Below are 24,474 nucleotides of genomic sequence, written 5' to 3'. Positions count from 1 at the left end.
CTCACAAGGAGCCCTTGTCCACAAGATATGTACACCCTTGTGCCATCATCCATGTGTCAATAAATGCTCTCACTCCATGTGCCACCTTGTACTTTCCATGTGCCACCTTGTACTTTCCATGTGCTACCTTTTTGACAATTGACTTCTCCTTTTACAAGTGACCATACAAATCAACCTTGTATCTAGGGCCCTTAGTCTTTTCTTCTTCCCTTTTTAATGTGCATGCTCTCCCCCTTGCTTTACACTTGTTACACTATGGCACCATATTTCTCAACAAAATAGAGCGAATCCATTTGGGTTATGCTCTACAAATTGATCCATGTGGCCCATAGTGCTAGTAGTGAAATATAACATTTCACTTTGGCTTATAATAAGGAAGGTCACAAGGCAAAGAGTATGGATGTATATATGGATCCCAAGCAAGCACAAGTCAAAGAACATGGATGTATACATGGATCCTTCCCTTCTAATCCCAAGTAAGCACAAGACAAAGAACATGGATGTATACATGGCTCCTTTGGTAGAAGAGCTAAAAATATTATGCCATTACATTTACTAACATTAGCAAGCAAGTCATACAAAGATCAACATTTATGAAAGGAATCTTGATGTGGACTATGCATGATTATCTTGAATACTCAAATTACTTAGGTACATTTATAAATTAAGAATTGTTTGAAAATTAAAATTTAATATAACCTTCTCATTTCTATTTGTTAAATGATGTCGTTTTTATGACAAGTGGTTATCATGCTTGCCCCATTTGTGGACCTCATTTTGAGGCATGATACTCAAAGCACCTTAAGAAAGTTGTCCATGAGAGTCATGTTACACAATTTATGATGTTGCGTGGGCACCTCCCTCTCTTGCTCTATGTGCACCTCCCTCTACACAACTACTCTTGTTTCTTGCTAGGTAACCCAATCTTTATCTCCAAAGTTGAACTTTCTTTTTTGTGGGGTTTTGGTTCTAGTGAACTCCATCTTTTCTGGAATTTTCCTTGGGGGTGGCAAGGGAGGGATTTCCACCACAATGGTGATGAGACCGAAGTTGTTACCACTATGGGTTCTGGTTGAGTCTTCTACTAGGCTGTTGTGTTCTCCTCTCCTTGGATTTGACTTCCTTCTCCAATTTTTTCTTGATGTTCTTGGTTTGGAGTGGGGGTTTCCTGTTTGTCATGTTGCCCCTCTTTTGGTCCTTCGATAATGCCTAGTCCTAGGAAGAGTGCTTTTAGGTGTGCCCCTATTTTTGTTTTGCTCACTACTCCTTAGGTTAGTTATATCCTCCTTCAAATTTTTGTAGAGAACCTTTATCCATGCCACCTTGTCCCTTGACTTTGCTACTTGGATGATTCCATAATTCCTCTAAGACATGCAATAAGACTTGTGCACTAGGTTGATCATCTCTATTACAAAAACACATGTGCTTCTAAAAATCTTCAACTGGGTTTCCTATGATCTTGTATTTTTTTGCTATTTTTAGAGCCCTTAACTACCTTATTGAGCCCCTTCCTTGCCTGGGTTATGTCTATCATGCCCTCTCTGCAAGTAGCTTCTTGAATATTTCTACCACATAGCTTGCTATAAATGAGACTGTTTCCTCAGACAACAACTTGATATTTTTTCTCTCCTACAGCGTCTCCAATTGTTCTGTATGGAGATTGATTTGGAGCTCTCCCCATGGCAATTCCACGAACTCTCTCAAGCTGACTTTCTTCAACCACTCCTTGTGCCTTTCTATTGTTTCCTATGGTAGGGTTGAGCTGATATGCTCGAACTCTACCATTTTTTCACATGGGGCATCGAACAGAGAAAGCAAGCAAGGGAAAGGTTATAGAGAGTGAAGATAGTTAGCAAGCACAAAGCGACAATGGGTTTATTCACCTAGACTAAGTGAGGTTCTTTGGTGCTACCCACGACCGTGGGTTTTTGGACCATGTGCCAACCCTCAACATCAAGACTTTTATGATAGTCCATGATTTTTGTGTCCCTCAAGATTGTTGGATAAATAGCACAAAAAGTTAAGAAAATAATAAGTGGATAAAGATGGGCATTTAATACCGTTTTTTCTTTCCTTGCCATCTAAGAAATTTTGCATATGGCCCTCCCTTCCCCTATTATTGGTGTGAGTCCGACGTCTAGCTCTTCCTTTTCCAACATACCTCAACCATAAGCACACCCATCTCTTTTTGGGATGTCTAGATTGGGGTTTTCGGTGCTCCTGTTGTCTAGTATAAGACCATGATATGGCTTGAGCTTGTACCCATTAATTGGTTTGTTTAGGACTACCCCATCCAATGTTTGTAGCTTAAAGGTTCCAGTCCTTCCTAGCTTCCCGTCATGGATTCTGTAAGGTCATGTCCACCTTATTTTCAGTTTGCCAAGATATGGCTCCATTCTTGAATTGAATAATAGGATTGCATCTGCTTCTTCAAAGATTCCAAACTTGCTATTCCTTTGTAGCTTCCTTCTCTTTCGTAGTATCTCAGTGGTCCAGGTGCTATAAACAACCTTTCTTCATCCAGTTCCAGCAAACTACCAAATTTAGTGGCTTTGTGAGTCTTTTGGACTCAACCTTTCTCTGTGATAGCTATCTTGAGACTAGGTACTAAGAATTCCATGGGTAGTACCACTACCTCATTTTCAATTTGCCAGGTCATGTCCACCTCATTTTCAGTTTGCTAGGATATGGCTTCATTCTTGAATTGAATAATAGGATTGCATCTCCTTCTTCAAAGATTATGAACTTGTTCCTTTGCAGCTTCCTTCTCTTTTGTACTATCTCAGTGGTCCAGCTGCTGCTATAAGCAGCCTTTCTTCATCCAGTTCCAACAATAACTATTAAAGTATGTGGCTCTCTGAGTCTTTTGGACTCAAGCTTTCTCTGACAGCTATCCTGAGACTAGCAACTAAAAAATTCCATGGGTACTACTACCTCTAGACCATACACCATGCTCAAAGTTGTGAGGCCAGTTATGTTCTTTTAGTCGAAAAGTCCATAATGCAGAGTGCGGTTTCTTGTCCCAATTAATCTTATTCTCATTCACTATCTTAATCAAAATTCCTTTCAGGATCATGTTGGTTGACTCGGCCTAGCCATTTTCTTATGGATAGTATACCACATGTGGATCTGTTGTGCAGCATGACCATGTGTCATTTATTCAACTTCTTGATCACCTCATTTAGAAAGTGGGTGCCTTGATCACTTACTAGCTCAATTGGGCACCCAAAATTTGTCATGATAACTTTATACAAGAACTTAGCACAACTAAGTTTGCCTTGCAATCCCTCGTGCATTTGCATCCACCCATTTGATGCAATAATATATTGTTACTAAGATGTATTTGTTTTCTATTTTTTTGGGTTGTAGGTTTGAATGACCCTACAAAGTCCAAGCCCCACATCTAGTTCTAGAGGTAATATGGGTTAGTGAGGCATGTTGTCTGTTGTATTAGGCTGTCCCACTCTATGGCATATGTAACATTCCTTTGTAAATTTGTGAGCATCCTCAAGGGAAGTCTGACTTGGAATACCTTCTTTCCTGTTATGTGTCTACAAAAGGGACCCCCACTTATTCCTTGATGTGTTGTCGCTAGGATAGCTTGTTGTTCATGATCCGAAATACATCTTCATAATATTGGGTATATTCTTGTTTTATACAGCTTTCCTAGAAAAGTGACCCCACTTATTCGTAGATGTGCTTTGGCCAGGATAGCTTGTTGTTCATGATCCAGAATACATCTCAATATTTGGTCTATCCTAATTTTATATAGCTACCTTGTTATCCTCAAGACTGACGTGCTCCTCAAGACTGACTTGCTCCTCAAGACCATATTTTTCCTATGATTTTTCTAGAAAAGAGAGATCTTTCAAGAATACAGTGTCTCATCACCAGTTGCTCTTATCTTGATCTACCAAAGAATAGATATGCATTAGGAAAATTATCATCTACTTGCGCAGGGTTTCACCAATAATAGATGTTGTGCATCAAAAAAATTATCATCTACTCCCACAGGGGCTTCATCTCAAGATCCAATCTGGATAAGAAGTTTGCCACCACATGTTCCTTTCTTGGCATGCATGCTTGATGTGATGAAGGTGAATTCTTGCAGTAACAGCATCCACCTTGCCAATTTTCTTGCTAAATCTAGCCTATTCACTAGGTACAGTAGTGCCTTGTGATCCACATGAAATTCAAACAGCTTTCCTAACATGTAATGCTTAAACTTTTTGATGAAGTAGATCATCCTCCCTAATGCTTCCTTCTCCATGGTGTAGTTCCTTGAAATTCTTTTTCTTGTGCATAATACACTAGCCGTAACCAACCTTTTTGTGCTTCCTGCACTCCTAATGGCCACATTTGATATATACATAAACACATGAAAAACTCACTCAAAGTTGAGTTGCTCCTATAGGATGGGTGTAGAGGCCAACATCTTCTTCAAATTCCAAAATGCCTCTTGACATCTTCCAGAATAGGTGTACTTAGTTTTCTTTATAGTTAGACACCACAGTGGTTTTGAAACATTATCTGTTAAAAATATGAGAAACCTACTATGCCACTTGATTTGGCCAAGAAATCTAGACAATTCCTTGATGTTCCTTGGTAATTGTAGGTTCACAATCACCTCCACCTTGATTGGTGTTTTTTATAGTTAGACACTACAGTGGTTTTACAACATCATCTGCTGAAACTCTTAGAAACCTACTGGACAATTCCTTGATGTTCCTTGGTGATTGTAGCTTCATAATCACTTCCACCTTGGCCGGATCCATAGCCACTTGCCAACATCACATGGCCTAATAGGGATCCACTGGCATTGTAAACGCACACTTTATCAGATTCAAACTTAACCTTACTTTTTTGTACTTTTCCAAACATAGCATTAGGTGATGCAGATGCTCAGACATCTTTCCAAGCACACTAAAATAATTAGTGAACATCCTCATCATGAATGTGGTGAGATATTTATGAAAGATTTCTTATACCATCTATTGGAAAGTTGCTAGTGCATTCTTGAGGCCAGAAGTCATTACATTTAATGAAAATGCCCCCTACTCATGAATGATATTTATAAAAGATTTCTTGTACCATCTATTGGTAAGTTGTTGGCGCATTCTTGAGGCCAAAAGTCATTACATTTGATGCGAATGCCCCCTAATCTATGATAAACACAGTCTTTTCTTGATCTTCCAGAGCCATCTAGACTTGATTGTACCTACTAAATCCATCCGGAATGTCCTACCGGAAGTGAGTCGTCAATGAATGGAAGTGAAAAGGGAACATTTGTTGCATTTAATTTTCTGTAATCAATATAGACTCTCAGCTTCCCATTCTTCTTTGGGACTATCACAATGGATGATAGCCATTTTCCTTCGTCAATGGGATAAATGAACCCTACCTTGAGCAACTTGTCCATTTATTCCTTCACTTATCCTTTACTTGTCTTGTATAGTTTGGGTTCATTTTGTATCTATTCTGTTTGATAGGCATTGCATCTTCCTTAAGGTTGATCTTGTGATGATAGAAGCTTAGATCAATACCTTCATGTCTATGTAGTCCTAGGCAAACACATTCTTGTTTGTTGTTGTTAGTAGTTGTGTCGGTTCATCTTTTAGTTCTTGACCTAGCTTTGAACTTACCCAAATAGTCTTAGGCATATTCTCATCATCCAGATTTGATTTTGATGAGTTCATCCTCTTGAACTCTTAAGTGATGCTTTGTGCCTTCATTTTCTTATTTCAGGATTGATATCCTAACTTCTTCTTCTTCTTCTTCTTCTTCTTCTTCTAGTATAGCAGTTTTTTGGACTTCTCTTCTTGAACCTCTAAGTCCATGTTGCTTCCATCTATCTCCACTATTTTTGGACTGTCAATACCTCATGATGATCATTTTTTTAAATGACCTTTTTCGAATCCACCTCAAACAGTTACAATAGATTCATATTTCCCCTCAAGATCTACTCTTCATCATCCTCCTTTACTCCTTCTATTAGGTAGTTTAATCTTTTAGCATATAGAGAGGTCTAGTTCAGTCTAACCTTGGCTTTGACATAGACTCTTTTCTTTTTTTCCTTTTCAAATGGTGATGTGGTATGTCTCCCACTTGTGCCATTTTATGCTTATTCTTTCCACTCCTTTTAGCCATGGTTTTCCCAATAACATTGGGTAAGCTCTAGATATTTCTTTCATCTTGCTATTTCTATCTCCTCTCCTCTCATAATTCCCACTGGTCGGACCCTCCTTTGATCTGCCACATTGTCACTTAGAATGGTGTTATATTGTAGTTATGCCCATATTTTTGGCTAAATTTTTAGATAATGTAGTAACTTTGGATCCTCCATCTAGAATGACATGTACGGTTTGTCCTCTAAGCTTGACCATGACTTTCAAAACTACTATGTCACAGTCTCCCACCTTCTCCACAAGTGTGTAGTTAGCTATTGTGGCTCCTAGTATAAGAATATGGCACATCGAAAAGAGATAGCAAGATAAAGCACAATAGACAATGCAATAGATACATAATGGAGAGAATTTAAAATTTTGATTATACCAAAGAGGTATAAGTGATGGTGCTGTCCACCCGTGCGCTCTCAAAAGTAGAGCTTAGATGGAGATTTAGACAGACTCTAGATGGAGGATGTATGAAGTGTAGAAGGGGGTGGATACTCACAAGCATTGGATGCCTTAGCTTATGGCAACCATGTCCATATATAGTACTGTAGGCGGTGCGGTAGACATGTATACAACGAGGGCGGTTACACTGCATAGACACGATCACCGCCCACGTATCAAGAACGCGGTCCACTGACCACCGCCCACTAATGATGGACCTAGTATCTGAGGGAATATTCTAAGAAATATTCCTCATATCGTAGCCTCAGGGGCTCCTACCCCCGGGGGGCTGCTAGCCCCCCAGGGACCCCCCAGCCGGGGCGATGCCCCGAGCCCCAACTAACGCTCGCACCCTTGGCCGTCTCCTAACCATCACCAATGGTCATAATAATGACCCCATCGGCGTCTAGGCTGGGGTTCCCACTAAAGACATATGCCCCATGGCTACTCCTCTAATGAGGGCCTACCAAATGTGCATTATACATCAAAGTGAGATACTAACACCTAGCTCTATCATTAGCAATCTTGCCAAGTTCTCACATGCGATACCAGCTTTTGGAGCATCTTCTATTTGTAATCTTCTCTACGAGTGTTAGTCTAATGTAATGTTTCGCTTAATCTTGTTGAGGTCCTCCCATAGCTCATATCCTGCTAGGCTCTTCTCATTTCTTTCCATGGCTACTCATGTAATGAGGGCCTACCAAATGTGCATTATACATCAAAGTGAGATACTAACACCTAGCTCTATCATTAGCAATCTTGCCAAGTTCTCACATGAGATACCAGCTTTTGGAGCATCTTCTATTTGTAATCTTCTCTACGAGTGTTAGTCTAATGTAATGTTTCGCTTAATCTTGTTGAGGTCCTCCCATAGCTCATATCCTGCTAGGCTCTTCTCATTTCTTTCCTACACTTGGCAAGACTTGCTATTTTCATCTTGCTCCAAGTGGTACTTCTCTTTATTTCTTACTAGTTCTATCCCAACATATCTAGGTTGATGGGTTTATTGCACATCTCTCTTTAGGTTGCTCGGGCTCTTTCTAGCACTCTAACACCTCTCCTCTACGATGAGTTTCCCTTATCATGCATTTATTTTTGGGCATCTTCTTTTATTTTTAGGACATCCTGCTCTGATTGTTCTCAGTTGGCTCTGGGTGGTGTAGTCTTTCCTACATAGTCCGGATCACTCCTTGGGCTTCTTTTACTAGCTTGCTCACCCGTTCATGGAATCTATGCTTCCCTGCCCATGCTTTTTGATTCAACCTTCTTGGTTTTGGTTTTTCCTTTGGTGCTTTTGTACTCGGCCTTGTGATCTAGTCATAGCCATTACTTCTAGAGATTCCCCCTACAATCTCCCAAGGTACAATTTCAACTCTCACCATGTTTAATGCAGGTTGGGTTTCATCACCCTATTGCCTTGTGGTTCGTATCTTTGCCAAACTGGATAGTTAGCCCTTCTATGTGTGGCGCATTATAGTAATAGTAGGTTAATCCTGCTCCTCTTGGTCCAAATCTACCACCTCCTCCTTGTCTATATTTTTGCGCATTCTGAGGTGATACTATACCACTTGACTTTGACAGTGGGGCTTGTCTTTGCTACCTTTTAGTCTAAATCAAACAAGTAGGCATTCCACTTAAGAGAGGAAAAAACACCCATAAATCCTCAAACAATATGCAAATGAGGGATGATTCCTCGACTAGAATGAGCCCAATATCTAGAGCTACTAGAAAAGTAAAGAGTCTTGAATTCTACATGGTCACAACTAGATGCCAATGACTCGCTACCTGAATGATAAGTAGATGATTTGGATAGTCACTGATGTATGACACCAAATATGCATCAACAAAGAGTACCCACTCATACATATAGTTAGAATGCTCTGTAGTAGGCAACCTTCTTGGCAACAATCAGTGTAACATATTCCCATTGTGAATGATACTCTTGATAATAGAATGCTTGGCTAACAAACATAGACTATCTATCCACCCAAAATCCATGTAGCTCATGCATGCTAAGACTACCACCTTTCTTTGTTTTCTTGACTCCCTTTCTCCTGGCACTACTTTTTCAACTCCCTCTCTCCTGGTAGTACTTTTCCCATGAAGATCACCAAAAGAGTCATCGTCTGGTCAAACCTGACACTTCAATGGTTCTAGACCACCTAGTCGGCATCTTCCAGCCATGCTATCCAACTATGCCTAATGCAATAAGGTGGTGGGATGGCACCACACCAGTTTGTCTGAGCTATCTTAGTCAACTTCTTGATGTCTAGTTTGGAGTCCTGATGCGTTGATGAGATGAGATATAAAAGTGTGAAAACATTCATTAATATAAGTTTGAATGTTATAGAAAAATGTCCAAGAGACACAATACAAGGTGCAACATAGTAGACTACTTTCTAGATCATAGATAAAACTAGATAGAACAAAGAATTTCTCAATTAAGCCTGTTTGTTCAATACAATGTAGGACTGCAGCAACTAGACACAAACTTCCACGTGCTCTCCCTTGTCCCTTCTCCACACACTCTATTCTCCTATATACATGGACTCAACTAAGTACTATTGCATGTTGGCCCCCCAAGGCAATTACAAAGAAAAACTATTATCACGCACGAACTCCTAATCATGATGGGTCATCACACAACTATGTCAGTGGCGGGCCATTAGAGCTGAGTTGGAAGACCATGTGGCGGCGATAAGCCACCAATATGCCACCTCTTGTTGTAGCCTTTGTTCACATTCCTTCTTCTCACCCTACAACTCTTTGATGTGCTCTCACTGACCTGGGCTTGTAGGCTTTGATATTCTTCTTCATGAACCATAAACTCGGAAACATTTTTGTCAAAGTTTGCCTTCATAACATTAATATGGCTATTGATCTCCTCTAAAGTTACTCGATATACATGTTTCTATACTTGTAGATCCTGGTCTATTGCCCTTCTTCTTGTGACTTCCTCAAGCAGATCATCTTTAGGTTTATGGATCTCTTCTTCACATCTTTCTTACCTTTGTCTTTGTAGTGTCTAGGTTCAGGTAAGGATGTAATTGGTCCAACATGTAACATCCCATCACCAATTTCTCACTATCTTCATCCTCATGCATATTACCTTTGTATGAATCTACATCCTTGTACATGTCCCCCATATAGTGCTTTAAAGAAGACATGTAGCTTAGAAAGCTCGACTCTATTTGATTGGAGAGATAACATCTGTAGACTCGTGAAGCTCTTTGGGGCAGGCATTTGTAAGGTGGGATTCTTTAGCTAGACACTTCTTTGCATCTTAGTTGATCTTGTTTCCTCTTTGTCCTCGGTTTTGTCATGCTTTTTGGAGGGGCCAATTTCGTCTGCTATTGTTGGGGCTAAGGTTGTGATCTCTTCTGGCAAGTGAGTAGGTACTAGTGTTGTGGTGTCTGTTTGTGGGCTTCCCTCTTGTGGTCCTTCCTCTTCAACTTTCTTCCCCTCTTCCTCTGTTGTTTGTTCTTCCACAAAAGGTTCTTGTGGTGGTGGGGAAGATACTTGGTCTACCTATTCTCTGGGCGTTATTGGCTGTACCTCTACTCTAGCACATCTACCATGTTGGTAAACATGAAATAGGAGTGCTTCTTGTTCCAGCATTGATTGTGGATGGTTCGATAGATGGTGTGGCTTGTTGGTTGTCTCTCAATGAAAGTAACAAATTTAATCTATATACCATGCTCTAGTCCCCAGGGACCATGATTGGGGAGGGAGGCAAGTCCAATTTTTTTTGATGTACCTTCTTAGTTGGACTTGGTCTCTTGAGGACTTGGCTTGATGGGGGTCTTCAGATCTCTTTTGTGGTGGTAATAAGTATATATGTCTCCTCTAGATTCTCCAAGAGTTCCTCTTGGTGGGTAACTTGTGTCAGGTCCACTATGACTTCCTCTTGAAGTGGTGTACATGGGATGTGGCTTTGCACCCTGGTGAGGAGGTACGGGTTGACCAACTTGTTTTAATGGTGGGACATGTAAGTAGTAATATTCCCAATCATCTTTTAAGTTTATATGAATCTTCTAGAGTTTGTGAAGGTCAATTATGTTTAGTCATGTTATACCTATCGATGAATTGATCTCCATGATCATGGATATTTCTCTTCCAATCAGCTCATCTAATTTTTCCCTAATATTTGTATACTACATGCCATCATTTTGTTGAATATTTTCTCCTTTAGCATGGTGTCAAATGGTAGATCCTTCCTCAATGGGTACGGGTGTGGTCGAGGGTAGCTACATGGCCTTATGGATGTCATCTTCTCAGATCATCACCTTCCTTATGGTTCCATCTAGCATAATTACCTCCCCAATATTTGCCCTCTTGTCATAGGACTTGATGAATTTGGCATAGAGTTTGGGCATTTATGATTTTTGGTAACTGCTGTTGTGCGTATTGGTCCAATCCAATAGCTTGCAACTTCTCTTTTACCTTTGGTATCTCCAAAAAGAGCAAGCATTCTGGGGAGTGGTATTAGAAAGAGACCTTGCCCTTTGTCAAGGGCACCTCCTTGTCCCAACCACGTCCTGTAAGTATGGTCCGAGATGGGTCAACTTCTCGACTTGAGATACCTTCTTCTTGCCTTTCTTTTTCATAGGGGTAGTGCTGGTGCACCCACTGATGCCTTTGGATTAGAGGATGCATAGTTAGAATCCTCGTACTCCTTTGTTGCAAACCTCGTACTCCTTTACAGAGGAAGCTATCCTATAAAATTAAAAATCAACCACACTAGCTTTGGTAGGGAATCCTCCTTACCATGTTTTTTTTTGGAAAATTAGTAGGTTAGTGATATCTGAACATGTTAGTGCAACTTTATGGAATCTCTGAGCTGCACTAGATTGGGTTTGGTCATGCATGAAAAATCAGTATGGGTTTTTCTTGGTTGTGACTATTTAGAGATATTAACACCGATAAAATAGTAGCCCTCGTTAGAAGTTTGTTAGAATGATTCAAAGATGCATACTGATGAGTAAGGACTAAGTACACGTACCATTTGACAAAACTTTTGGTGATGTGAAAAGCTAGTCTAGTTGTTCATGGTTGTGAGTATCTAAGATATTAATTCCTAAAAAATATTAGTGTTAGTCCTTGTTGAGAATGCTTGAGGTGGAACCAATTGCTTGGTTTTTCATGGTTGTGAATATCACGAGATTTTCATGCCAGAAAAAGGCTGAAAAACAAAGATTTGATGCATGTTAACATCAATGGTGATGCTTATGAAAGGATGAGGTTTAGAATAAGGGGATAAAAAACTAGCATGGGTTTTCACACACGAGTTAAATGAAGAAATTCATAGCTAAGAAAAGGTTAGTTTTTAATGAGATATGAAGTTAGTAAGTTTAAGAAAAGGTTAGTTTTTGGTGAGAGATGAAGTTAGTAAGTTTTAATAGAGGTGACATAAGGCTTTTTGTTAGTTTTGGAATGGGTCAGCAGTAGTCGATATGAGAAATGCATCAATAGAAGGTTTTTTTGTTAGTTCTAGAATTGGTCAGCAAAATTGACATGAGAAACGAGTCAAGGGTTTTTCATAGGCATGAATATATATTAGGGATATTTACGCCAAAAATTGAGGGATGAAATCATCATGAATATCCTCTAATGGTTCATTTAGGGAATTTTCCCTCTCATCTGAGATTGTTGATACGGCATGAAAAACCAATTTGGTTTTTCATGGGTGTGACAAAACAAACTAGTTTGTCACATCCAAGACTTTGTAGAAAGCTGCTTCTAGTAAAGGAGGGGTACATAGAGTAGCTCTCATGTATGTTTAAAGTGAAAAAATTAAGTTTTTTTAAAGTGTTAGAGGTATCTACAGGTTGCCACTCTATTAGGGTTCCCCTTTTCTTTGTTAGAAGAGCTTGGCATGATGATGGCCTACCCCTTTAGTTCATGTCAAAGTAGGTTTCCTTGTAAGAGAGGATAAAGCATGGACACATGGACATAAGCTGTAGGAAAGTAGAAGGCATGGAACTCAAGATATACAGTGCCATATCCCATCCATAGTTTGCAAGAATCATAAAAAGGCAAAGAGATTACCTTACATGTGGGGGTGAACATCGATTTTAAGATGAACAGTTTAGCGAGGACAAGCACTAGTGATGGCGATGAAGAGCAAGAATACAAGGATATTTTGTAAAAGATGAGCTAAAAAACAAGGACGTGCATATTTAAATAATAGCAACCATGAGTGAGAAGATGACTCATACATAGGGATGGGTGACATGTGTCAGTTGGTTAGGGGTCAGTCTCATTTTCGCATGAAAAATATTTTTCATGATCGCGTGAAAACCTTGGTTTTACACGATCATTTTTTTACGCCAAGAATTTATGATTTTATTTTACTTTTGACCCCATGCAGAGCTTTTCCACACCCTCTGGAATCATCTTGTTACCTCAAATCATCATTTTGATACACTTTTTTGGGCGTGAAAAACTCAAGTTACTCACGATCGTGACATCTACTAGTTTTTCACATAAAAATTTTTCTATTTTTTTTAATTCTGAGCTTAGCTTCTAAATTCCAAGGTCAATTTGAATTAGCTTGCATGATTTCTTTTACCTTTGAACTAACTTTTTTGGGCATGAAAAACTCGAGATACTCACGATCATGAGTATCCCCACTGGTTTTTCACATCAAAAAATATTATGGATTTCCTATTGACTTGTTATGAATTTTCACATCAAAAAATATTATGAATTTTTCATGCCACTGGTTTTTGGGCATGAAAAACTCGAGATACTCACGATCATGAGTATCCACTTGTTTTTCACATCAAAGTTATGAATTTCCTATTGACTTGTTGGGTATACATTTCTTGCTCTTAAGGGAGGAACTTTTTGGGAGTGAAAAACTCAAGTTACTCACACGACCGTGAGTTCACGTCCACTGCTTTACATTATATCATGTCCATGAATTCATAGATTGTTTTCCTTGAACGTATGATACTTTTGGCTTGTGTATTGTTCCACTTGGGGCCACCTTTATGGATGGCCAAACTTGACTTTTTCATCTACTCCCTTTTTCTAAAAGACTCACTAAGAATGCAATTGCACTCACAGAGGGAACTAGAGGAACTTCGCAACAATATCCTTCCGTAAACCGGATAAGAAAAGATGCCACAAACCAAAGGGTAAAGAAGGAACTCACGGCTCAAAGTCACAACATGATGTCACATGAAACATAGTAATCCTTAGGTAAAAATCAAAGTTAATACAAACTAACTTTGTGGCTGAAAATGTACATGTCATGCCTGAAGATGTAATGAAAGATGAGTCTTTCAGTCATTGCATTCTCATTCAATCTTTCGCTAACTGCAATTCTCAATGAGTTGGGAACTATGTACTCCATAGGTATCACTATGTAAACCCTATTGGTAAAACCAAAATGGGGTGTAACCCATTGCTACCTTATATGGTGTTTGTTGGTAATCCCATAAAGCAGTTGTAAGCTTGTGCTCCTAGTCCATTCTACTTGCCTGAATGGTTTTTGTTGGAATGCCACATAAGATCTTGTTTGTGCTCTCTATCTGACCATTGGATTGTGGATAGTAGGTGAAGACTTTCTGTGCACTATTATAAACTATCATAAAGCCTTTCATGAGGTGATCAATCAATGAAGTCTGATCCTTGGTCATTCACAATCTCTAAAGGACATCCAAATCTAGAAATGACTTGCTCATATAGATATTTAGCAATGCTACAAGCATCAACCTTCCTTGTAGCCCTAGCTTCTTCTGACCACTTTGTGGTTATAGCCACTTTGTGAATCTATGGTTGCTATGATGTAGTAGGCTTGGGTTCTTTGTGCGACATGACTAATGAGACCTACAAAATCAATTTCCCATTTTTCAAAGGGTTGCTAGACTATTACTGGGGTGAGGGGGGACATCATGTCCCTCTGTTGTGGTCTAGTGAATTGTTGACATTCGTCATTATAACCTTTGACAAATTCAACTACATCACCAAGAAACATTGGCCACCATAACCCTACTTGGAGAACTTTCCATGCTATCACTTCCCCAGCAAAGTGTCCTCTAGCAACTTTGAAGTGTGATTCCTCCAATACTTGCATAAATTCATCTTCTCACACATAACTCTGTAGAACATCATCCTTACCCAACTTGTATAGTTCTCCACTATATCAATTGATATGGTGCTGCTAACTTGATGAGTTTCTTCATCTTTATTTAATGGTCGATCTTGCAAAAAGCCATAAGCAAGATATTGAAATATTTTGTCACTCTACTCAGGCACTATGTCGATCTTAAATAAGCACACATTAGGGAGACTGTCATCAATTCCTATGGCAAGCTCTCACCACCATTAGGAATCCATGACAAATGATCAACTAGTACATGTTGTGTTCCTTTTCTTACAGTGAGACTATGAAGTCAAACTCCAAGAGTAGGAGCAACCATCTTGTAGTCCTTCCCATAGTGCACACCTTATTAGAACAAGGTATAACAAGGCCTGGTGGGTCAACGAAGAATATAAATTTGTTAGTCAAAAGATAGTGTTTGTACATTTTACGGCATAAACCATTTGCAACCCTTCTATCTCTGTGGTGGTGGTGTATTTCATTTTCCGAGGTGTCCCATAAACCTTTTAACTCCCTTAAAATTTATGGGTGGAGGTATTTTAAGAATCAACTTGACTTTTCTTTTATCCATGAGATACCATTTTTAGAAACAACGTGTCCTAGTGTAACACTATACTTGACGTAAAATTGGGATTCCAAATGGTTTCAAGGATATTCGATACAATTAACACCTTTGAAATACCTTTTTAAGCAAGCTAGGTGGTCTTTCTACTTGGAGTGAGCACACAAATCATCAATAAAAACTTCCAACCACTTCTGTTAGGTAGTCTTTGAACATTGTGTACATTAGCCGCTTGTAGGGCCATTGGTTAGTCCAAAGGGCATAACCCAATAAGTAAACATGCCTCCTATTGTCGTAAATGTGGTCTTTGATCCTTAGGTGTAATAGACGCTTGATTATAACTAGAGAAGCCATCTAAGGAGCTATAAGCTTCTTTGCTAACTACTCTTTCTAACACATGTTCAGTATATGGCAATGAGTAGTGATCTTTTCGCGTGGCCACATTGACTTTTTTCGAGTCTACACACACTCGTAGCTTCCATTTTTCTTCAACACAATGACAATGGGTGATACCTAATCAATGTGCTCGATTTCATAGATAAATCCCGCATGCATATGTCAATTTCTTCTTACACACAATAGCGAGATACTTGGGGTTCATCATACTGCGATGATAAGGCCTTTGCCTGGTTGATCTTGATCCCTCAATGATAGGGATCATGTGCTGTACCTCTGCGATACTCCCTTCATGTACGTGTACTTCTAGGAAAACCAATTCTTGAATTCTTTTAACAACTCAACCAATTCCCTTTCTTCTTCAAGAGTTAGGTTCGTAGCACAATGAACACTACGTTTGGGCTCCTCCCCAATTCAGCTAAGTCCACCTCTTTGACTTCTTCAAATCCATCATGTGAGATTCCTTGTTGCCCCTCCTTAGAGCATTGGGATTTAAGACAGACAACTGTTTGGTCACCCACTGCATATGTTTTATAATGTTTCGAAACTAGTCTCATAAGTCCATCACATCATCTGCCTTGGCATTAGTTTTTCCCAATATCTTCTTGGCTTCTTGCTCTTCCTCTGCCAAGGCTTTATTTCTCCTATACCTTTTTCATTTAGAAAGTCGCAGTTTAACTTTTTTGGGGTCTAGGGTTCCTTGCCTCTGCCAAGGCTTTGTTTCTCTTATGCCTTTCTGATTTAGAAAATCACAATTTAACTTTTTTTTGGGGTTTAGGGTTCCTCTTGTACCTTACCAAAAGGTAGTAATATTTTCTAGATCTTCCCCTAAATTCTTCATGCACTTTTATAGCCTCAATGTATCTTAGCCACTGCACATATGTGCACTGGCTCTATAACATGTTGCGAACAGCCTTATGGCTTGGTGATGAAAACCTTATATCACTTCTCGATCCTATTGATCATGTGTCTCTTACACATGAGGAGGATGTTCTAGATGTTGATGCTTTTATGGTGAATCCTTATATGGTAGATCATACTTCTTTTTGTGGTTCTCTTTACATGATGATCCGAACAAGTTTGCGTATTTGATGTAGATGCTTTTGTCATATTTGGTGGATCTCTTTGGTGATGATTTATCACCATGTTCTTTATCGATATATCTTTTTGGTGATGCATGTGTTGCTAGATGATGGTGTTTCAATATGCGAATTTTTAGTGCAGTATGTGTTGCTAGATGATGCTAGTGTTTTTATATACAGATTTTCATACAACAGGATGTGGTTCACTCCATGTTCTTGGAGTGTAGATCTCATTATGTTTGTATATTTTTGTATTGTGTGATTTAATGTGTATGGTACACCATGTACCTCCTAGTATATCATTTACCCTGATCACTTTTGTGGGTTGGTACTTCAGATTTGCATCCAGCCCACCATTGGGTGTGCCAAGTATATATACACATTAATTTAGGCCTTAGTGCAGACATTTAATAACTTACATGGTTCTTTAATCTTAGTCGTATGCCCCCATTCACTTTACAGCCATTCTCACATCCCACCTTACCATCTTCTCTTGCTCACGTATATAAACATATCAATGTAGTTTCATTTGAGAAAATGTGCAATACAATAATGGTGTTCTCTCTCTCTCTCTCTCTCTCTCTCTCTCTCTCTCTCTCTCTCTTCATGTGTAAATCTACCATGTTGAGAATGCCCCTTAACACTCTCCTTCCCCTTATGTGAAACATCTCTACAAAAATAAGAGGTCTCCGATGTGATGTATATATTCTTCTTATGAGGAGTAATTCATGAAATTTAGATTTCTATGTTTTTCATGAATTATGAATTCTCCTAAACGGGTTTAGATTGGGATGCCTTTTTTAATCCAAGCGATTGTAGCCTACTCTTTGAATATTTATGGGTGACTTTGTATACTGATCATGTTGGTTATATTACCTCGATTAGTTGGGTTTTATATGGCTATTTGTATTGAAAATTTAACCAATTAATTTATTAATTGATTAGCATAGTTGATGTAAGTTCAGATCCTTGGGTTGGATAATAGAGACGAGCTGATGGAGGTCATGAAAATTTTGAGATGCTCGACTTTGGACGTCGGTATATTACTATTTTATTTTGTCGAATGCTTGCCATTTATTCCATTGTGGACGACATCCATATTTATTGACGATGGATATTTATTGGCAACAGATATTTATTTAGACATATGAAAGTTTTCTTATAGACATTTGATTTTACTACAAAGGCTGTAAATGTTTATTTGGTTAAGGATACTCCAATTTTGAGTAGATAGACATGCATGTAAAGTAAAGATATGCACGTAAAGTAAAGCAAGCTATTTTTTCTTGAGATGGACATGTATGTAAAGTAAAGCTATTTTGAGTAGATAGACATGCATGTAAAGTCAAGATATGCACGTAAAGTAAAGCAAGCTATTTTTTCTTGAGATGGACATGTATGTAAAGTAAAGCTATTTTGAGCTCCATAAGCTATTTCAAGTATTACGAATTTTAATACACAAAGAGGAAGCATGGGCTCACTCTTGTGTCGAGGCAAATTGGACGGAATATTGTGTACTGTTTTTTCTTACTCTATACTTGGAAGTGTCATTTTGTGATTTAATACTGTTGGGTATTTTATCTTTCAATAATAGTGTTAGAGCCACGTACAACAAGAAGTACTTATACAAGTAGAAGAAATTGAAGGCTTTTTCAAACATTGAAGAATATTTTGTACAATTTGAAGAAATTGAAGGCTTTTTCAAACTTAGAAGAATTGAAGGCCTTTTCAAATATTGAAGAATATTTTGTTTATCAAAGAATAAATGAAGGCTAGATAAAACCATCTCAAAGAATTTCAAGGTTTTTTGTTTATTGGGGAAAGACCAAAGGGTAAACGAGTGCGGAAAACACTAGTGGGCTGCAAATACCATCGTTTTTCACAAAGCCATTTTTTTTTCTCATCCTTCCCTCTTTAAAATTAGGCTTCATGGATATAATGGAGTAGCTACATATTACTACTTTCTTGTCTCAACCGTGGAAGTACTATGGAAAACCACCAAACATTAAAAGGAAGCTCTTTGGCTCTTGAGATATGAATGGATTTACTCACCAAAGATGCATGGAGAACTAAATATTTTGAATATTCATTATCATGTTTTGGCAAGAAAAACAACTTTGGTGTCCGCCTTCTTTTCCTAGGAGTAGCCTTGGATAGTCATGATTGTCACTATGTATACTGCACTTAAAATATATTCTTTGGCAAGATGGCAATGTACACCTTGGGGGTAAGTTGCAAAGAAGATATTGTCCTTTCACTACTAGACTAACTGCTTTTTGGAAAAAATTCCTCTAGTATTTGCATTGGTTTGGAAGATCTTCAAAGACAAGTAACTCAATAAGATTGGAGAGCATTCATTGGAGTAAAGTTTTTATGGAACCCCTTGCAATTCAAGAGCTAAGGAAAGCCTATTTTTTTCCACTAAAATATATATATCTAATCCAAGATGTCTCTCCGGATGACAAAATTCTATAAAATTTAGGCATGCATGACAGACCTGTCTAACAAAAGATCAAAGCTTTATCACAACAACTTGAAGTGATCCCACCTATCGCTCAAGAGTAGATTGTTGGATCGGATGTGGCCTAGAGAGAAGCTTGGTTTTCCCAAAGTATCCATGTGCCAACTCATTATTGCTCACAGACACATTGATAAATCCTATGCCATAAATTACTACTCATTCGAATAGGCTTTGGAATCATGAATGACTTCTTTGGATATATCTTTTTAATGCAACTTGGCTAGAGATTAGAGGACCATAAGGATAAGACAACCAAATGATCAAAACAAGATCTCCAAAAGATGTGGACTATAATATATTGCCATTACACCAAAGAGTTTTTTCTTTGGCAATGCTTGGTTGGAGTGCTACCTATTTTGGTGAAACTCTAGCCAAAAGAAGGATAGCTTCTAATTCTTGTGTTCTATGTTTAAATCGAAATGAGAATGTGTCTCATTTTCTACAACATTGTTTGGATATCAAAGATTTTTTGTTTCTTTGTATGCCAAATTTCCAAAATGTTATTTCTCTAAGCATATGTCATCAAAGACTGGCTGATTATGCAAGTTTCTTTGCTTGGACACGCTTTTAGGCACTTTCGAGACTTTGGATTAACCGCAATCATCTGATTTTTCACTCCACATTGACAAGTACTCTACTCATACTTCCTCCAATCTTTGAGCCAATCCATATTTGATTACCATAGGCTACAAGGGATGGACCAACTATAGTAAAACTTGTTTGCTCAATGTTTTTAATCTTCAAGAAGTTTGACTCACTTTTGAGGGTTTTTTTTCTTTGAGCACTGAAGTAATAGAACATGGCTTTTTACCAAAAATTGTGTGATGGAACATAGCTTTTTACAAAAAAATGCGTGTGTGTGTGTGTGTGAGAGAGAGAGAGAGAGAGAGAGAGAGACAGAGACAGAGGGAGAGAGAGAGAGGGGGGTATTCGTGTTCATGAACTCTAGAGAAATGTGTGTGTGTGTGTGTGTGTGTGAGTGAGAGAGAGAGAGAGAGAGAGTGCGAGGGAGAGAGGAAGAGAGAGAGAGAGGGGGGTATTTGTGTTCATGAACTCTTTAGAGACCAAACTGTCTCGTGAGAGAGATGTATTTGTCTTCATGAACGAGAGAGGGGCAGAGAATGTGAACTAGGTCCATGCAAAGAGACAACAAAAACTTCTTAAGAACCACCTGCTAGACATCAGCAAATCTGATTCAGTCAAAATTTGAAGGGCAAGAAGAACCTTACATTTCCATATTCTTCAATTCTAAGGTTTTGATTATCCGTTAATTAATGGTACTGGAGTTTCATATGCTAGAAACCATAGTAAAAACTGTAACAAGGCCTAATAAAAAAACTCTTCTCTGCTACTTTCTCCCCCAGTAATACCCCTGCAGTATACGCCTTTACAAATAGAATCGGAAGAATAAGTAGATCCTCCATTCAAAATACTCAGAAATTATAGTTAAACAACATTTTGATGCAAAAAGTCCTTTCATTTCTTGTATTTTTTATGTCATCTAGGGCACCCATGCAATACTGCAGCGGTAGAGCATCCAGCTCCGAAAGCTGGGGCACGAGTTCGAAACTTTACCCCCCTCCCCTGCTCCATAAACATCATGATATGGCGGATCATGACATGGTGGTTTTGTGGGGGACCTAGATGAGCATCATTTAATGATGAACAGATCATGGGGCATATAATAGTACAACATCATATGCGTCACATAAGGCGTGACATATCCATTATAATATACTATGAAAAACACAGTGGGGTTTGACAGTTTTTACCTGTCAAGCATCATCATAGGATCTGCCCTTGCTCTCCCAGCTTGCATGCACCACTGCGGCAGGGGAGAGGGGCTGGGCCTTGGACAGCAAGAAGCGGTCAACTTCTGATGATGATAGTGAAGAACCCGAGTCATGCTGATGTGAGCTCTGTGCGTCTATCCATGAAGAACATACAGAATTATCCCCCGTCGTGTGTGCAAGAGGCGACGTTCCTGAGCCCCTGATGAGAAGGAGCTCCTCCAATACTTCTGACATCGATGGCCGGGCATCCTTTTCATAAGCCAAACATCTGAATGCAAGCTCTGCTACCCTGTGTGCCATGGCTTTCACACTAGGCCTTCTGTAGGCTTGCAGGGATCTGTCGATGATGTCATCAAGGCTCCCGCCACCAATCTTGGCCACGGCAAGGGCAGCAAGGTTTACTTCCTTCTTCTCCCTGGAGAAATCCACTGGTTTAAGAGCAGTGATGATCTCAATGAGAACAACACCAAAGCTGTAGACATCACTTTTGTCAGAGAGATGGAAGTTTTGATGGTAGTCCGGGTCTAGGTAGCCAGGGGTGCCCTGGGGGATGGTGGAAATTTGGGAGTTATCAGCAGAAGGGCTAAGCCCCATGCGGGAAAGCCCGAAATCGGCCACTTTGGTGTTGAAATCATGATCAAGCAGTATGTTTCGCGATTTCACATCCCTATGGAGTATGGGGGGGTCCATGGAGTGGAGGTAAGCAAGGGCATCGGCTGTTTCTGCGGCGATGGTGAGGCGCGTGAACCAATCAAGTGCTTCTCCTCTCTCTCTTTGCAAATGCTCTGCTAGGGTCCCATTGGAAACATACTCAAAGACTAAGAGCGGGTCTGCAGACTCCATACAGCAGCCCAACAGCCTCACTAGGTTCCTGTGTTTCACTGTGGACAATACACTGAGCTCATTGACTGTCTGTTGGTACCCTATTTGAGTGTTAAAATGGTGCAGCCTCTTCACTGCAACCCGCCTTCCATCTTCAAGGTTTGCTGCATACACTGATCCACATGCCCCATTGCCCAGCTTCTCACTGGACGCGAAACCTTTTGTCGCCCTGTCCAGTTGCTTGTAAGTGAACAACTCCATGCCAGATAGCAGTGCTCCAAACCCATCTGTATCCCCTTTCCTGTAGCTCCCTGCTATCATCCTCCTAGATAGGTAGCTCCCTTTCCTTCTTCTAAATACCACCGCCCCTGCCACCACTGCCGCTCCTATGATGGTCGCTGCGGCGATCACCCCTGTTACAAATCCACCACAATTACAACTCTTCCAACGTCCTTCAAAAAAAACTAACATCTGTAAAGAGCAGTTAATTTGTAAGGGCAAAGAGTTTACCAGATGCCAAAATTGCAGTTTTTAGCATGCCAGACATCTTATGCTTTTCCTCAGTTATTGGCTTTGTCTTGTTACTTTCCTCACGATGAGTTGATAGATCTGAACAAAAATGAAGCTTGTGGTTATGCTAGAAAACAAAACAAAACTTCCTAGGCTGGATATAGGACACTCTCCCCCACCCCCCCCCAAAGGAGGTGGCAACCTTTCCCGTCCTTTCATGGGCACCTGTGTTGACAGGGGGGCCTGTTGTATATCCAGCCTTGCCTCAATCCACATGCATAGCTAATGCTAAAAACAATTACATGAAGGGATTTGTTACCTAGCTGACATCCGGTCCCGTTGAGATATCCGTCACCAGTATAATTTGAATTGCATTTGCAAATATACCCACTGGAATAATTGGTACAACTGGCATGGGATGAGCATGAGCAATTTCCCTCCACAAACCATTCCAAACTGAGCCCATAATCAGCATTGAATGATACACCCGTGAAGTTGTATGCCCAGCTGGTGAAGCTGGAACACCTGTACTTAGTGGAGTAATTCTTGAGGCTTTGATATCCCCCTGTGAAATCTTGCATGTGTATTTGAGATGAGTTGAAGAAGGAGGAGTCATCGAGGCTCTCACAGCACTGCTGCTGAAGGTTTAAGCAGCTCCGTGGTAAAGAAGTGATACTACTGTAATTCCCTGGTAAAGGGATGGTGCAATTGTCACATGTTTTGTTGCAATTGTAAAGCTGCAGCATGTTGTCGGTGGAGAGTCTGAAGGGAGAGTTGGAGAGGTTGAATGTGAGCAGGTTGTTTGAGATGCAGTCGTTAGATTGGAGGGGATTGATCCTGATCTCTCCTGGGACGAGGTTAAGAACCTCATACGTTTGGTTGGTACCCAAAGTGAGAAAGGGTGCTGAGTTTTCACATGTAAGTTCATAGCTTTTGAGGCCGTGGCTGCAATCTGAACCATTGAGATGGAAGGGGAAAATGATGTCAAATTTCCCACACGTCTGATTGCATTGTTTGCCTTTGCAGGGAGAAAGGACAGCAGCAGCAAGCAAGCATACTAGAGTTGCAAGGAGAACATGGGGCTTTGGCATGTTTGTAACCTAGAAGAAGACCAGGGGGGGATGGAACCAAGGATGGTGCATATCATGCTGCATCAAACATACTAGAGTTGCAAGGAGAACAAGGGGCTTGGGCATGTTTGCAAGCTAGAAGACAAGGGGGACATGGAACAAAGGATGGTGAACATCATGCTGCATCAATCTGCACCTTCACAAGTGGCTCTGAATTCATTGACCCCAAAATACTGGCTTCTTTTCTGAAGTGTGATCAACCTGCTATGCTTGCCAAATCAACAGCAAAACCAAGGCTTATGAAACACCCCTTTTTCATCAGTATGATATACATAGCTTGCAATACCTTGAAAGAATTGATACTCAGTGTACTGATGAAGACTCAGAACCCTCTGACGAAGAGGCACCAACTACACCCACCCTTTTACACAGGCATCTCCGAAGAACATCAGAAGAAGCAGCTCTCTCTCTCTCTCATCTTTAACTGTATGTTGGCCATATTTGGGCGGGCGCCCATGTTGCCATTTGTGTCCATCTGCTCTAGTCACGCTTCTTCATCTTCTCTGCAACGATAAATACATCTAGCACAGTGGGCCGCTGGGCTGCTCAACAGTCCTGTGTGTGACAGCAGACGGCTTGCGGTGCAGGTTGCAACGTATAGGAGGGGGGTAAATACTAGAGCCTTAAAGGTAAGCGATGAACTGCTGTCTTCATTGCATCGGAAGCAGCATCGAGGAAACAGCGTACTACAAACACAGACTGTGACAAGGTCCTGAGACGCGTGACTCAAAAAGGCTTGCACAAGCAGAGTGTGTGGCCAAATCGGAAAGGCGAGAAGACTAGGCCATACGGTAAGTAACACATTAACTACACACACACACACACACTTATTACCCCCCTCTCTCTCCTTCTCTCTCTCTCTCTCTCTCTCTCTCTCTCACACACACACACAGTGCAATACTGTGATCATGCCCACGTTATGAACATTTGAGTC

General features: G+C 40.0%; 1 protein-coding gene across 1 annotated transcript; it reads right to left on the bottom strand.

Annotated features, from left to right (window-relative positions):
- Window positions 1-20,741: 20,741 nt before the first annotated feature.
- Window positions 20,742-24,093, bottom strand: LOC147615325 (wall-associated receptor kinase-like 14). The gene is made up of 3 exons (XM_086779404.1): window positions 22,730-24,093; window positions 22,411-22,509; window positions 20,742-22,313 (listed from the first exon to the last, which is right to left on the bottom strand). The coding sequence occupies exons 1-3, from the start codon at window positions 23,499-23,501 to the stop codon at window positions 21,061-21,063; spliced, it is 2,124 nt and encodes a 707-aa protein (XP_086635530.1). The 5' UTR covers window positions 23,502-24,093; the 3' UTR covers window positions 20,742-21,060.
- Window positions 24,094-24,474: the final 381 nt, after the last annotated feature.

Source organism: Cibotium barometz, chromosome 40, assembly GCF_041138505.1.
Source record: "Cibotium barometz isolate CiBa-2024 chromosome 40, ASM4113850v1, whole genome shotgun sequence".
Lineage (NCBI taxonomy): Eukaryota > Viridiplantae > Streptophyta > Polypodiopsida > Cyatheales > Cibotiaceae > Cibotium > Cibotium barometz.
Note: the sequence above shows the minus strand (reverse complement) of the source record. Positions and strands in the feature narration are given on the sequence as shown.